Genomic DNA, 17,237 nt, shown 5'->3' with positions numbered 1-17,237 from the left:
CCTGGAGGCTCCAGGAGCATGTGGCCAGCTGAGTTCCTTCCCTGCCCTGCCTTGCCCTCTCCAGCCCCCCGGCCGGGACCATCACTTACTCTGTAGGAGAGGGAAAGGGTTGGAAATCAGGGGACTTGCAGTTTCTGCAAAAGAGAAACAGTTTAGCCATCTCTTCCCATTCTGCTGTTCTGTGCTGATCACTGTAATTTTTATTCTTAATAACCAGTGAGCCAGATGGGACTTTCAGAGGAGCGGGGAGCATCTGAGAGGCAGGCTCACAATCCGGGGTGGGTTAGGGGGAGGCTTGACACAGAGGCCATGCCTTTCAGAGGATCGAGGTTTACTGTGGGTGCCGGGGCCATCAGGCAGGGCAAGACAAGTCACTGCCATTCCTCTGGGACACCCTTCACTCTGAAAGAGCAAGGCCACATGAGTACTGGTAAGAAGACATCCTCACATGGCACTTCACTTTGGGACAGGAAGCTGGAAGCTACTTCTAGGTTCTGGCACCAGGGTGGGGATGTTTGGTACCAAACACCAGAGCAGCCACCGCGAGCGGCTGTGCTTTGGAGGGCTCCCGCTGGCTGGCAACTCTCCTCCACTTCCTGGCACTACTCACGGCTGGCAAGCCTCAAACGCAGCAGGCACCACAGCGGGGCCAGATGGACTAGACGGGGAATCCTGGCTCCACCACTTATAATCTGGGGGACCCAGGGCACCAATCCACCTCTCCTGAGCCTCAGTTTCCCACTCCAAAAAGTGAGGATAACAGTAACATTGACCCCCATGGGCTGTGGTAAGGAGGAAGACAGATAAGACATATAAAGCTCTGAACACATGCCAGGCACACAGTAAGCGCTCAATAAGCGGCGGCTGCCAACAGCAGCAGCAACAGGTCTCGCACTATTGTTCCTGACTGGTTAGCTCTGGGGGCAGGGGATACACAGGTGGTACAGCACGGCTTGGCTGGGGAGCACAGGGCACACCCGGAAACCTTGGTACCAGCCGGGCGCTGCTACTTATTCCCGTGTGGCCTTGGGCAAATCACTCCCTCCCTGTCTTTTGGGTCTACCTCTTGGAGAGGTTGTGTGGATTACACTGTTCAAAACCTCATTCCCTTCCGCAGAGCAGCCATCAAATCACTTGGTTTACTTAAAATAGAAAAATAACCAACTAACACCACCAAAAAACCCTGACAGCTGAGTACGTAATCTGTGCCAGGCACTCTGAGTGTTCACAACCGCCACAGGGCTATGCGTGTTCGTCAACCACTTTACAGCAGAGGAGGGATTCGGAGACTAGCCAAAGTCACCAGCTAGTAAGTGGTGGAGCTGGGGTTCACACTGAGTACGAGCCCAAAGTGGGGCTCCCATTACTAGGCAGATGCCTCCACACTCGAGTCTGGCCTCCTGGCTGTCTCATAGGGTCCCTATGGTTGTGTTGTGTCTTCGCCTGTGCACACCCAGGCAGTGCCCGGTCTGTGGCTGACCCTGGGTCTGGTGGGAGAAGCCCCTCGGGGGTTGCTCTGAACGCTCTGGGTCTCTGTCACGGTCCTGCACGAGGCAGCCATCAGGGGGCGCCAGATACCACTGGGAACCTCACTTTAAACCCACTTGAGCAGGTAGGGGCTAGAAGGGAATCTCAGTTCCAATGGCTCCAGGGCCAAAATTAGGCCAGAACTTGGGGCCTCTGGCTCTCAGAGCTCTATTTTTTTTTTTCCTTTTAGACAAGAGTCTCGCTCCGTCACCCAAGCTGGAGTGCAGTGGTGCGATCTTGGCTCACTCCAACCTCCTGTCCTGGGTTCAAGCGATTCTCCTGCCTCAGCCTCTTGAGTAGATGGGATTATAGCTACTGTATTTTTAGTAGAGAGAGGGTTTCATCATGTTGGCCAGATTGATCTCAAACTCCTGACCTCAAGTGATCCACCCGCCTCAGCCCCCACAAAATGCTGAGATTACAGGCATGAGACCTGGCGCCCAGCCTTTTAAAGCTCTTCCTACTGTACTTCCTTGCTTCTCCTGTAAAGAAACTGGCTGAGATGTCTACCCTAAAAACACAGCAGTGGCTCTCTCAGGCCCAGTCACCTGGGATTGGCTGAGTTAATGCTGCAGGCTATGGAGAGGGGTGCTGCCCTCTCCATGAGGGAGACAGAGAGGAGGCACTGCCCATCGATGCCCAAGACTCAGAGGAATGTCCCTGGAAGAAAAGGCCCCTCCTGTCTCTGTGGTCCCCCTCTGATTCCCTGCTCCCAGCTTCCTCCCAACAAGATCCATCATGCACCACAAAGACCCCAGTCCACCGGGTGCTTCTGCAGCTGCCAAGGGGGAGCGGGTGAAGCTGGCAGCTGCTGCACAGGATGGCTGTCAAGGGGCACACTCACCACTGGAGTTCTGCGAACTGCTGTTCGTCTCTTCAAAGTGGTTTTGTGCTTTGCCTTCTACTCTCCGACTGAAAGCGCTTTCTGCTGGGTAGGGGACAGGAGAGACAAAGGGAACAATGGTGATTGGTCAGCACTAGGTCTCAATGGAGGGGCAGGCTGGGTGAAGGCCAAGGACTCTCTGCTGGGGCAACCAGCTCTAGTGGGGGCTCTAAGACCCCAAGCCAGACCTCCCTGGGCCCCTCTGAGTAGCCTAACACCTTGCCAGGGCCCCAAGAGACCCTCCTGGCAGTGCCCAGGAGGCCCAGGCACAGAATGGGGGGGGGGGGGACATGCCTAAAAACACACAGATGAAATCCAGCCAGAGAGCAGATGGCAAATGGGCTTGAGTCTCCCATCTTTGGCTCCTGGAGAGCCACACTTGTGACACCAAGTCACTGGATCTGTCACCACTTCCTCTGTCAGATTCTGCTGCCATAGGCCCCACCAAAGCGCAGGGATCATGACAGCCTGTTTTCTGATTCCACTTCCATCAGCTGGATAGTCCCTGGTGACAGGGAGGACATCCTGCAACAGCGGGCACGACAGGGAGAGCTGGGGCAACCCTAACCCCCAGAGGCCAAAACCAGGCAAGATCTGCTCAGCGTTCACCCAGCAGAAGAGACGGGTTCCTCCTGAATGACACCTGGAGTGTCTCTGTTTACAGGCTGCCATCTTTCTGAGTGGCCCGAGCTCTCCCAGGTGATCCCTGGAAACCCCGCAATGCAGAGATAGGGTCCAAACAGGTGGAAAACCGTGAATGTAGTCCCCACCCCCACCTCCACCTGCAGAAGGTACTGAAACAGATGATCTGAGCTGGGAGACAGCCCAGCTTTTCCCAGGCGCTCTGGGCATGAGGACGATGCCAGATGATCCAGGAGATTAAGACCTCAGGGAGCAAGTCAATTTGGGATGTGCAGTTGACCCAGTCCATTTCTTAAGGAGAAACAACTTGCCCAAAGAGGTCAAAGTCTCTGAGAAGTCTGACTGGAAAGAGACCCATTTAGCTTGACTTAACCTCGCCTTCTCCAAACGTAAGAGGGGTTCCCAATGTCACTCTCATCTGGTCCGCCCTGCTCTGGAGGGGCAGGTGCTTAGTTTGTGGGCATCAAGGGTGTGGATGTCCATGGGGAAGATGGGAAAGGAAGCCAGAGGCAGCACTTGCAGGCCCTGCCCAATTCCCACCTCCCCGACCCCCGTCATCCCACTGTAACAATGCCTCCCGACACAGGATCCTTCCTGCAGAGGATGCTAGCGTTACAAAGACCACCCTCCCTTCAAAAGATATCTGTAAAATGCCTGGGCTGAGAGCCTCAGCAAGCATCTGCAAACTGGTACAGAAGGCCTCTCTGTTCTCTGTCTAGGGAAAGGGGAGGGGCTCTCATTCACTGAGCACCTCCTACGTAGCAGGCACTGGTCCAGATGCTTTACATCCATGCTCCCTCTAATTCTCCTGAGAGCTCTGAGAGGGCTGCACTGTCATTCCCATTTCACAGGTGAAAAAACAGAGGAAAGAGAGGGATTGTCAAGTTCTGGGGCTGGATGTGCTCCTAACGCCCCAACATGGCAGAATAAGACTTCCCTGAGGAGGCAGATGCTTCCTTTTTAAAAAGGTCTGAGGTAGAGAAGTGACTGCCTTCTCCATCTTCATCCTTGTGTACGCCGGGTGACCGGTACTTCGGAGGACTTCTGACCGGCATGCTGGTAGAACTTAGCACAGCTGAGGCTGCAAACTGTTGCACCGCTCAGCTGACAGTGCACATCTTGGGCAGCTTTCCTTGCTACAGGCACCTCTGGCTGAAATGTGCACCGCCAGAGGTGAAATCCCACACAGGGGCAGGCCCATCCACACACGAAGGGTCACTTATTCCAGAATGAAGACGTGACTGACAGTGTCTTCCTCAAACACACACTATCTTACATCCCATGCAGGCTCCTGCTCCCAACTGGATGCCCTCTGGCCCACCCAGCTGGTGAATCCAGAGGTGACCCCCACCACCCACAAGTCTTCTGAGGCCCATGAAGGCAGCCTGAGGCCTGTCCCATAGCTGGCTGAATGCCTACTCAGAGACACTGAGGCTGGAGACCGGCCACATACCACGCCCTGCGGGCTGCCCTCTGCAGAAACTGCAGGCATAAAAACTCCCAGCCACGAAGTGCAAGAGTGAAAGCAAGATTTGAAAGGCATGATTCCATTATTTAGTGGAGCCGACATCTATCACCAGTGAGACCGTGATGACCAACACGCTTCTAACTAGTTTATGCTACTATTGAAAAATACAATGGTTATTGGCTTTTCTCAACATGGTGCCTGAAAAACCATTAGCTTCAAGGTTGATTAACTACTCTCCTTCTGGGAGATCTAAGCACAACAAACATATCTTCAAAGAACCAGACCCTCGCCCAAAATTAGTCTCCTGAACTAAGGAGCAAAGTTAAGCATGGCTTAATCACTCAGCTGGGTCGTCAGTCATGGAAAGAACCAAGTGGTTCCTTTACCAGAGTCCTCACCTTAATCACCTATTTATTTAAGAAATGGCTTTGGTCTCCTGAGGACAACTAAAGAGCCCACGGTCCCGAAGCACCATATCCTCACTCTGCTCTACAAGTCACATGTCCAGGCAGGTGACCCAGTGCTGGCTCCACCCCACTGTGAATCTAAGAATACCTGATCAGCACACAGTGTGTCTGGCCAATTTTCCTGGAGGAAATAACTGCTCGGCACTTTTTACTGTCTGTTTACCCCTCTGGAGCCAGAGTCCTTTGCAGTGTGAACATAGGACATGGTGGCATCCACTGGTTTCCTGCTGGGCCTGTATCTCATGGAAGAGTTTCACGGGTAGTGGTACAAAGCGGGAGGGCAAGAGACCAGAGAACTCGGTCAACCGTCCGGCTTATCCTGCTGTGTAGAGAGCAGATCCTTGTTGAAATTAGTTTTTAATTTTTATTTTTTAAGTTACGTTTTCTGAAAGGTGGGAGATGCACTCATGCCAACAGGGTCCAGGCAGACAGTATAAACAGATGAACGGGGTTGGACATAAGACAAACGACAGTGCGACCACAATGAGAAATGACACCTGCCACATGGCCGTTGTGTGGGGAGGCAGTAGGGAATGGTGGGGATTGTGGAAAAGTGGCTCTACTCAAGGAGGCAGGCAATTGTTGCCCTGTAGGGAAGTGGGTCCAGGACTGCCAGATCTGACTTTTCAATGTCAGGTAGAAATCAAAAGTTTTACATAAAATCTGACATACAAATGGTGGCAATTAAATTTTCTTTTTTTTGAGATGGGATCTCACTCTGTAGCCCAAGCTGGAATGCAGTGGCATGATCTTGGCTCACTGCAGCCTCCGCCTCCAGGGCTCAAGCAATTCTCGTGCCTCAGCCTCCCAAGTAGCTGTGACTACAGGTTCATGCCACCACACCTGGCTAATTTTTTGTATTTTAGTAAAGACAGGGTTTCACCATGTTACCCAGGGTGGTCTTGAACTCCTGATCTCAGGTGAGCGCCCAACTCAGTCTCCCAAAGTATTGGGATTACAGGCGTGAGCCATGGCACCCGGCCAACTAAAAAAATTTTTAAACCCTTGAATGTCAAATAAAACAGGCCCTTTAAGCCATGATTTGGGAAAAAATATTCTACTAAAAAAAAGCTTACAAACCCCTTGTACAACTCTCTGATTTAGGGTGAGAAGACTTGGCTCAGAAAGGTTAGGTGGCTTGCCATGGTCACAGAGCCAGCCAGAGGCAGAGCTGGGACCCAGATTTGTCCCAGATCACTATGAGACTGCCACTCTTGCTCTTTCAAGGGAACAATCACCCCAGGCACAGCTGTGGCAGGTGGTGAGAAGGGCAGGGGTGGAGAAAGTGTGGGGGTCACATAGGCCGTTGGTACCTGCGGTCGCCTTGCTCGCTGGAGATCCCGAATTTGGAGTGCGGAACGTCTGGGTTTGGGTGGCTGGAGGGGTGCGGTGTAAGAGGGTGGCACATCGGACCACGGAAGCCGGCGCTTTTTTTCCCGACTGGTTCGTCTGGGTCTTCGCTGCCACGAAGCGTGGAGACGGGGAGACCTCTGGATGTGAACACTCAGAGCCCGTGTCTGGATCGTCCGGCGGCTCCCACCCGGGGGCAGTACCTGAGAGGGTCATGCTCTCAGTCCCCGAGGGCCCTCCCAGCCGGCGGAGTGAGTGGCCTCTCGGGCCACTGGCCCCACATTCCAGAGTTGGGACTGTCTCTGCCCAACCTCTTCTTGTGCCACAGGGAACAAGGATTCTCACTTAACTCAGAGCCAGAGAAAGTCCAGCAGTCTGGAACCTTCTGTCAGTTCACGCTTTGTCATCTGGAGGCCACCAAGCAGCCCACTGTGTAGGTCACCCATAACCCTTGATTGACTGGCCCGGTCTCTGGACTCTTAGGGCATCTGAATTAGTTAACCCAGGCCCAAGTGCATCTTCTAGAATGTTGGTTTCTAAGCTCCTTTTCCTAAAGGAAGGCTGGCTTGGAAGTTACAATAGGAAGCAGACAGGCAGGGATGTGCTGGGGCTGATGGGGGCTGGGAGGAAGCAGAGGGGCTTCATGGTGCCCCCAGGGTTTTAGGGCAAGGGGCTCTGTGGTGCCTTGCGGGCACTGACTGGGAACTGTTGCTCTCAGGGGACACCGATCGACCCAATGCCTGAAGCTTTCATCGAAATAAGTGTAGCAGTTCCTGGATGCTGTCTGGGGAACCCTGCATCACCATTACCCAGGCCCCCTGTCTCCCTCACCTGCAAATTCCGTAGAAGCCGGAGTCACTGAGAACCAGGGGCTGACTCTCAAGTGGTTTCCACCTGATGGTCTTGGGAGAGCATGAGTTGGCCTCCTGCACCCTGCCCTGAACCCTTACCAGTGGTGGCCCACCCCAACCCTGGCCACACTCCAACCATAAAAACGAAAGAGGAGGAGGTAGTGGTCTTCTCATTCAGAGATCAGGCAATATCCGCAACTCTCCCTGAGGGCAGGAAGCGGGCTAGGCAGCAAGAGGAAGGGGGCCCTTTGGTGCTGACCAGAGGCTCACAGAACCCCCAAGAATGAGTAACACCAGAGGGTACTGTCTTGACTCAGTGCCTGGCCACAGCCCTTACCCACCTAGAGAAGGACCTGGCTGCTGCTCCCCAGGCCCCTGCAGGTAGAGATGGGCCCCATCACCTCCCTGCTCCTACGTCCATCCTGGGTACTGTTTGCAGAGCACGAATTAAAGGGCCCCCTGGCCTGCCACCTCTGCTCATTCCTGGCACAGATGGCGAAGCTCGGGCCCAAAGAAGCAGGATGCAGGGCCAAGGTCACAGAGGAACTGAGTGGCAGGAAGGAGAGGCCACTTTATGGTCCTTCGTTTACTATGCTAGTGCATGAGGTGAGCTCTAGGGACCCAGGCTGCCCGTTCTCCCCTGTGGAGGGTCACCCACTCCTTGCCCACAGTGGTGGCCAGATGCCGGGTGCAGGCAAATTCTTTAGTCATGCACCACCTAAACAAGCCTGCATCTGCCCACCCCAGCCCCAGAAAGAAATCTCAAGGTCTCAGTCTGCGGAGAACACTTGTGTCCCTTGTACCTGAGAGCTGCCACTCTCCGACTCTCCCTTTCTGAATCAGGAACTCAGAGGTCAGGGTGGCAAAGGACACTGGTACACCTTCTCTCACTCTCGGTCCCTCTTTCTGAGCAAAGGGCCTCAGAGGCCCCCGAGTCCCACCGGGGGATTGCTTGTCTCATAGTTTCCAATTTTTTTTTTTTTTTTAAGCCACAGAATGAACCTACACATTCAATGTTCCAACAGGCACCTGGAGTCCATTTCTAACATCTCTGCTGGCTTCTTGTGCGAGGTGTAGTTTGGGGACTAAAGCTGGTGATTCACTGTAACAGACCAGCTGTGAGTCTGGAGTGAGGCAGATCCACCTGTGAAGCCCAGCTCTGTAACCCCTCGCCTCAGCAATCTTGGAGTCTGTACCTCCCCTCTCTCAGCCTTTTTTTCCCCGCCTCCCCTTCACCAGCACTGGGATGACCCTCTCTGCATGTCCAGCCTCACGGGGACTTTGTGGGAATCCAAGAAAGTCTCAGAAGCATCCTGAATGATAAACTGCTCTTCAAATGTAAGCAGCTATTACGGGTATTTTTCAGAGATTAAAAAAACCTCAAGGCCCAAAGGCTTATTCTGGCCACAGACATAATAAGTTTGTTCATGACCACACACAAAGTTAGTACCGAGATGAGATGGGGCTCAAGTCTGCCGGCTGCGCAAAGATGCCTTTGGCACAAAGCCGTGTGCTCCTCTCCACTCCACGGCAGTGACCCACACAGGAATAGAGAGTTTCTCAGCAACAGCCTGATCAAGCTGCTTTCCCTCTGAGGCCTCGAGCTCCATCCCTGCAGAATGACGCGAGGAGCTCCTCTGGATCAGCCCTCTACAGAGTCTACAATTCAGGCTGTAAAGATCCTGGCATTCTGGGGGAGAGATCCTCCTCTTTCCCTGTGGCAGGGAGCTCAGGAACGTGCTTAAAGTACATGGTATAATAGGCCTGAGGGTATCACCTGTGTGCTCCGACCACCCTGCCTGGGACCCGCTCCCCTCTCCAGCTTCCTCATAGGCCTCTGAGCTCCTCGCCTTCTCATATCCTATAATATCCTTTCTTTTTCAAGCTCATGGATTTTGTGCATGCCATTCCTTCTGCCCTCAAACTTTTGACTCTTGGTCCTACATACTACACTTAAAGATTTCTTCCTTAGGGAGTCCGCCTCCCCCAAACCTCCCTACCTGGGACCATTTATCTGTCATTGCCCTCTCATCTTCCCTTCCAAGGACTGATCACCAACAATAATGACACAGGGTATGACCTCTGGTCAATGGCTCTCTCCCCATTAGCATGTATACTCCCAGATGGCAGGAACTCTGCCAGCCTAGCCCACCATGCAGAGTGTCTGGTGCATTCCCTGAAACACAGTGCTCAAGAGACACTATGGAATCTGTGTATCAATGCATGAGGCCAGAAAAGTTAGTCAGAACTGCTGAAGAAGAGCACATTGAAGATGGGATCCCAATGACGGCACATAACAGTGCCGTGAAGCTATCTGACATGTTACCCTCCCAGTGGTCCCACGGGTGTAACACAGATCGGGCTACTAAGGCTCAGAGAGGTATGGCTATCACTTCTGGGTCACAGTGTGGGTTGGGTTGGGCCAGGATCAATGTCCCAGGATCCTGACTCATTCTACTCAACAGTGTGCTCCCTCTGTTGACCTCACAGGGAACAATGTCATGCTGGAATTCCTACCTGAGCTCCTCCTGCGAAAGAATGAAAGAGTCTCAAACAGACTGGCTGACTTCCCCTGTAAGAAACACACAGGTGATATCTACACACAAGAGATAGCTAAAAAATAACAGAGCACTGCAGTCTCCTTTCCAGAAAGCTGAAAATTTAACTGGAGCAAAAAAATGTAGAGAATGCAAGGATTCAAGAAAAGTCATCACACAACCAAGGAAGTGGAGTGACTGGGGGTTTCCCTGAAACTTTGCACTGGAGGCAAATAGAATCACGTGCTTAAAGGCTGGTGGTAGGGATGAATGAGAGATGGATGCAAGAGGAGTCAGCCTGGGAACCTCTCCTTGCGGATCTTCATCTTAGAAAGAGAATTGGAGAACTCACATTTCTGGCCATGATGGAGTAACTGGTACAGGACCAGCCTCCTGGCATATTCAACTAGAAAGCTGGACAAAGGTGGTGCAGAACTGTGATTCAGGAGAGAAGACATGATGTGAGCCCCCTGGTCACACTAGCTCTCTGCCTGGGGAGCCCCTCTGGACCAGGGCTGAGAGAGGTGGAGCCCAAACATCTCAGTGAACAAAGGAGACAGTGATCTGAGTTCAGGGCTTTTGAGGTGGCAAGAATTTGCAGGGCAAAATCACAAAGGAGAGAGAATTGTGCAACAAAAAAGAACTCCAGAAATGTGCAGATGGGTCCCCTTGTAATCTGGCTGAATACCAAACTGTATTTGTGCAGAGTGAGTCTCTGGAAAGTCTAGCAAAAAATAGCTAATGGGGGGTGGGAGCTGTGGGGCTGTGAAGTGACTGAAGATTCAAAAGTCACACAAGAGTAGGAGATATTTGGAGTTCCCCCCTGCCAGAGAGGAGAGACCTTGCTCAGTACTTTCAGGCATTCAGCTAAGACCCAGAAAGGTCATGCCTTAGAAGAGCTGCTCTAATCCCAGAATAAGAACTCTTCTAAACCTGCCTTAACACAGCTTAAAAACCAGCTTTTGAAGTATTGAGTTGATCTGTAAGTAATTAACTACCTGCCAGAACAAAACTCTTTTCAAAGGAAGACAAAATCAAGTTAACAACACAGCATTCCCAGGGTGCAGCACGGAAGAAACAATTATTTTCCAGGCAACACAGGAAAATGTGACCAGTAATCAAGAGAAAAACCAGTTAACAGAAACATACAGAAATGACAGGGAAGATGAAAAATAATGAAGAGAAAAATAAAAATTATGAAAGGAACCCAATGAAACTTAGATGAAAAATATGATAACTGAAGTAAAAAGTTTACTTAAGGGATTTTTCTAATTAAGCAGATTAGACACAGCAGAAGAGAAGATCAGTGAACTTGAAGAGGGGGCAATAGACTCTATCCAAACTGAAGCACAGAGTGAAAACAAGGCTGAAAAAAATGAACAGAGCTTCTGTTGATCTGTAAACGTGATCAATTACCTAACATCTATGTAATGAAAAGTCTCAAGAGAAGAGAAAAGAAAGATTAAAAAAGAAAAATACTTGAAGAAATCTTGACTGAAAAATTTCCAAATTTGATGGAAAACATATATATACTCACAATCCAAGAAGCTGAATGAATCTCAAACAGGATAAACACAAACAATAAAATTGCTAAAAACTAGTAATCCAAGAAATATTTAAAAGCATCCAGAGAAAAAAGATATATTAAATATAGAAGAATAACAATCAGAATGATCTCTAACTTTCCATCAGAAACAACTTAAGCTAGAAGACATTTTTAAACAAAAAAAAGTAATTTCTCAGTCTAGAATTCTAAATCCAGAAAAAATATCCTTCAAACAAAGATGTGAAATAAAAACACCTTCAGTTGAGAGAACCTTTCACCGATAGACCTACAATATAAGAAATGTTAGAGGAAGTTCTTCAAGAATTAAAAAAAATGATAATAGATGGAATTCGGATGCACACAAAGGAAAGAAAAGCAAAGAAAATGGTAAATATGTAAGTAAATATAAAAGGTATTTTCTAATTTCTTAGTTACTTTAACAAATAACTGACTAAAGCTAAAAGAATAATTATTGGGTTTATAACATATGTAGGCATAAACGTATGATAAAAACAGTACAAAGGACAGGAGGGCAGTACATGGGCAGTAGACTGTTGTAAGGCTTTTTTTTTTTTTTTTTTTGAGATGGAGTTTCACTCTTGTGACCCAGGCTGGAGTGCAAAGGCGTGATCTTAGCTCACCGCAACCTCCGCCTCCTGGGTTCAGGCAATTCTCCTGCCTCAGCCTCCCGAGTAGCTGGGATTACAGGCACGCACCACCATGCCCAGCTAATTTTTTGTATCTTTAGTAGAGACGGGGTCTCACCATGTTGACCAAGATGGTCTGGATCTCTTGACCTCATGATCCACCCGCCTCGGCCTCCCAAAGTGCTGGGATTACAGGCATGAGCCACCGCGCCCGGCTGTTGTAAGGCTTTTATATGTACTGTGTTATTATATAAATTCATGGTAGACTATAATATATTAAACATGTATATCATAAATCACAGAGAAACCACTAAAGAAAAAGAGTTATGGCTAGAAAGCTAGGAGGCATTTAAAAAATTCTTGATTAATATTAAAGACATGAAAATAAGAAAAAAAGGAACAAGAACAAATGAAACAAACAGAACAAATACAAGATAGTAAACTTAAATCTAACCATGTCAATAAAGTATGTTAAATGTAACTGGATTAAACATTTCAATTAAAAGGTGGGGATTACCAGGCTGAATAAAGGCATAAGAACCAACTACATACACATACTTCAAATACAAAGATAAAGGGAGATTAAAAGAAAATGATGAAAAGAGATATACTACACAAATACTAATCCTAAGAAAGCTGTCATGGCTATAACAGGCAAAGAAGGTTTCGGGACAACAGGCATTACCAGAGATATAGAATGGCATTGCACGACTTTATAAAGGGTCAATTCATCAAGGCATATTGATGCTAACCGTGTGTACCGAATAATGAAGGGTCAAATTGCATGAATCAAAGACTGACAAACCTAAAAGGGGAAACAGACAAATCCACAATCAGAGTTGAAGCTTTTGATGCTTCTCAGTAGTTGGTAGAACAAACCAATTTAAAAAAAATGGGAATGAGTATAGAGATTTGAACATTATTAACTAACTTAACCTAATTGACACTATAAGATGCACTTTTTTTTGGTCAAGTGGACATGAAACATGCAGGAGGAGAGACCATAAGGTGGGTCGTAAAACTTCTCTCACTATGTTTTGAAGATTAGAAAATACAGAACATGTTCTCTGAGCACAATGGTATTAAGTTAGAAGTCAATAACAACAAAAAATCTGGATAATTCCCAAATATTTGGAAATGGAATACATTTCTAAATAATCCTTCCTACAAAGAAAATTTCAGGCTTGAACTTTTAACTGTTAAAATTAACTGTTGAATTCTATAGGATACTTATGTAAAATAATACCAATTCTATATAAACTCTTCAGAAAATGGAAGAAGAGGGAGTACTCTTCCCAATTCTATGAGGCCAGCATTACCCTGATACTCAACATGACAGGAACATTACAAGAAAAGAAAATTATACCGCTGGTTGGAATGTAAAATGGCACAACCACTTTGGAAACCAATTTGGCTGTCGTGAAAAGTTAAACAACTATCTACCATATGATCTAGCCATTCCATTCCTAGGTATTTACCCAAGGGAAATAAAAGCATTTGTGTCCTTACAAAGGCTTGTACACAAATGTTCATAACTGCTTTATTTGCATTAGCTTCAGAACTCTAACCAGAAATACTCCAAATATCCGCCCATAAGTGAACAGACAAAGGAAGTGTAGCATGTATATCTGGAAATGGACTACTACTCACCATCAATTAAAAGAAAATGAACTACTGATACATGCAAGCATAGATGAATCTCAAAATAATTATGCAGAGTGAAAGAAGCCAGACCTTTCCCCTCAAAAAAGTACACACTGTAATATTCCATATATGTCAAATTCTAGGAAATGCAAACTAATTTACAGTAATAGGAAGCAGATTAGTGTTTGCCTCGGGATGGGAAATCGGTAAGCAAATTACAAAAGGGCAAGAGAAAACTGTTGGGGTGATGGGTATGTCCATTAGATTGTGGTGACCATTTCATGGGAGCATGCGTAGGTCAAAACTTACCAAACTGTACACTTTAAATAACAGGCACTTTATTTTATGACAATATACTTCAATCAATATTTTTTTAAAAAACGTCACCAGAAATATTCATTTTCTTAATTATGACCATCATTAACACACCACTGATTAAATACGGGGCGCTCTGCTAATCCTAAGACTGTTGTTCCCTGCCCTTGAGGAGACAGTTTTGGGAGGGAGTGATATTAAAAGCAAGTAAAATCCTGATGAATTTTAGATGGAAGTGAGAGGAAAAAATGTTCTTAGAAACAAATTACTGTATGAATTACTTTGGATCTTTAAGAAATTTAGATGCCTATCCAAGAACTTGATTGTGGGGTTATTCCATAATGTTTACATATGAAATAGTCAAGTTATACACCTGAAATATATCCTATTAAAAAAACCAGAAGCTTCAAAGGAAGTCATTTTTTCTGGCAAAGAATAATCATCCCCAGGTTGTAACTTTCTTCAGTTCATTTTACAGTTTGACTTTCTGATATTCTTAATGTGTTTTAACAGAGTATAGGAATGGTGAATTTTTTTTTAATCTATGTAATTCACCATTATTAACAAAAGAGAAGAATCCATAGAATCACCTCAAAAGATGGAGGAAAAAACCATACAACATCAATTTATAAGAAAAATTTTTCGTAAACTATAAATAAGAGGTAACTTCTACAACTGATAAAGGGCATCTACAAAAACCTACTTCAGCTAACACAATGCTTCACAATGAAAAACTGAACTGTGTGACTGGGAACACGGCAGAGATATTCACTAATTTCTCTTCTACTCAACATTGTACTGGAGGGACCTAATCAGAATAGTGAGGAAGAAAAAAAAAAAAGTCGAATACGGATTGGAAGGAAATAAATAAAGCTGTCTTTATTTGTGGATGACATCAATATGTATAAGAAAATCCTAAGAAATCTACAAAAAAATCTATTAGAACTAATAAGTAAATTTAGCAAATTTACAATATACAAATTCAATACACAAAGATTGATTTTTTAATGTGTAATAGCAATAGACAACTGGAAAATTAAATTAAAAAGTCACAGTAGTGTCAAAAACCATAAAATATTTGGAGATATTGAATGAAATACGTGCAAGACTTCTCTGAAAAGTATAAATTACTGCTGAGAGAAACTAAACAAGCCCTATATATACTTGGGGAAATATACCATGTTCATGAATTGGAAGACCCAATATTACGGTAATGATTCTCCCCAAATCAATCTCTAGATTCAATATAATACCAAACAAACTCCAAGTTGCATTTTTTGGTAGAAATTAGAGAAGACTCTAACATTAATATGGAAAAATAAAGTTCCTAGAATAGCCAAATATTCTTAAAAAATAACAACATTGAAAAACTAAGAGTAGCTAATTTGAGACTTACTAGAAAGCTTTCAGTCAGTAAGACCATGTGGAATAGGCATAAAGATAAACAAACAGACCAATGGGAGAGAAAAATACTCATACTTACATATTCAAATAACTTTCCACAAAAGTACCAATGCAATGCAATAGGAAAAGACAACCTTTTCAACACATGGTGTTGGAATAACCAGGTATCTGTATGGAATAAAATGAATCTCAACTCATACCTCATGTCAGTTGCAGAAGTTAACTTGAAATACATCACAGATGTAAAGGAAAAAAGCTAAAATTATAAAGCTTCTAAAAGACAATAAAGGATGATATCTTTACCATCTTGAGGTAGGCAAAGATATCCTTGAGATAGAACCCAGGAAGCACTAACTATAGAAAAAAAATGATAAGTTGGACTTCATCAAAATGAAAGACATCTGTTCATCAAATGATACCATATGAAAATCAACTGGCAGCCGGGCACAGTGGCTCACGCCTATAATCCCAGCACTTTGGGAGGCCGAGGCGGGTGGATCACAAGGTCAAGAGATTGAGATCATCCTGGTCAACATGGTGAAACCGTATCTACTAAAAATACAAAAAATTAGCTGGGCATGGTGGCACGTGCCTGTAATCCCGGCTACTCAGGAGGCTGAGGCAGGAGAATTGCCTGAACCCAGGAGGTGGAGGTTGCTGTGAGCCGAGATCGTGCCATTGCACTCCAGCCTGGGTAACAAGAGCGAAACTGTGTCTCAAAAAAAAAAAAAAAAAAAGAAAAGAAAATCAACTGGCATGCCAGAGACTAGGAAAAAGTATCCACAACACATATATATGACAAAGAACCCAGACCTACTGGAATATATAAAGTAATATATAAATAACTCCTACAACTTAATTATAAAAAGACAAACAGCCCGACCAAAAAACTGGGCGGAAGACTTAGACAGATAATTTCCAAAGTAAAATATCTAAGTAGCCAATAAGTAAATACAAAGATGTTCAACATCATTAGTCATCAGGAAAATACAAATTAACACCACAATGAGAATCCACTATCCTCTCACTAGAATAGCTAGAATGAAACAGACCAATACCATCAAATGTTGGCAAGAACAAGGAGCAAGTGGAACTCTCAGACACAGCCGGTAGGAGTGTAAGATGCTATGGTCACGTGGAAAATAGTATATCACTTATTAAAAAGTTAAACATACTATTCCCTATGACCCAGTAATTCTATTCCTTGGTATTTATCCAAGAGAAATGAACACATATGCCCACAAAATCCTCATATAAGCATTTTCATAGCAGCTTTATTTATAATAGCCCAAAGCTGGAAACAACCCAAATTAACAGGTAAATGGCTAAACAAGTGCTGTTTTCATACAATAGAACACGCTCAGAAGTAAAAAAAATGAAAAACTGATACATGTGATAATGTTATGAATCCTTAAACACATTCTGCTAAGCAAAAGAAATGAGACATAAAAGAATACAGATTCTAAAACACTAATTCTAAGAATTTCTTCCACAGTCAGCCTATGTCCTTATGGACACTCACCAGACCCAGGGTCTCAAGTCCCAGCTCTGGACACCACCCGATGAAGCCCACAAGTCCAGCCCCTGCCTCCACAAAGAGTCCACTGGTACACAAATCTCTAGAACCAGACAGAGGCCACTTGCAAGAGCTACCTCTTGGTAAGCCTTGGATAAAACAATTCTCTGTTGAATCTAGGCTAAATCTCTCATTCTATATTTTAAACACAGATGATCCCTGAGTGGCCAGACTTCAGTGGGTAACAGAGAGATTCATTCAACAAGCTGATACAGAAAGAAAAAGCATTCATAACAGAAAGCACAAGAAAATGAGGAACAGAGAAAGAAAAGCAGACAGCCCTTCAGGAGAGATGCACCAGGCTGTCAGGGAAAAACTTAAGAGTGCAAGAGACATACCCCTTTCTGCTGTACCATCTGACATGGGATGTAGGATAGATA

At 45.9% G+C, this 17,237-nt stretch overlaps 1 protein-coding gene across 33 annotated transcripts in view; it reads right to left on the bottom strand.

Annotated features, from left to right (window-relative positions):
- Positions 1-17,237, bottom strand: part of ZNF618 (zinc finger protein 618) — a 182,543-nt gene that overhangs the window by 21,013 nt on the left and 144,293 nt on the right. For 8 of the 33 annotated variants that reach the window (XM_035255420.3, XM_035255319.3, XM_035255303.3 and 5 more), the window contains 3 exons: positions 6,301-6,540; positions 2,372-2,455; positions 90-134 (listed from right to left, as the gene is read on the bottom strand). In XM_035255420.3, coding sequence (XP_035111311.1) covers positions 90-134; positions 2,372-2,455; positions 6,301-6,540 — 369 coding nt within the window. The remainder of the gene's footprint in view (positions 1-89; positions 135-2,371; positions 2,456-6,300; positions 6,541-17,237) is intronic. The other 25 variants (XM_035255332.3, XM_035255342.3, XM_035255305.3 and 22 more) reach the window with 7 other exon arrangements.

Source organism: Callithrix jacchus, chromosome 1 (genome assembly GCF_049354715.1).
Source record: "Callithrix jacchus isolate 240 chromosome 1, calJac240_pri, whole genome shotgun sequence".
Classification (NCBI taxonomy): Eukaryota; Metazoa; Chordata; class Mammalia; order Primates; family Cebidae; genus Callithrix; species Callithrix jacchus.
Note: the sequence above shows the minus strand (reverse complement) of the source record. Positions and strands in the feature narration are given on the sequence as shown.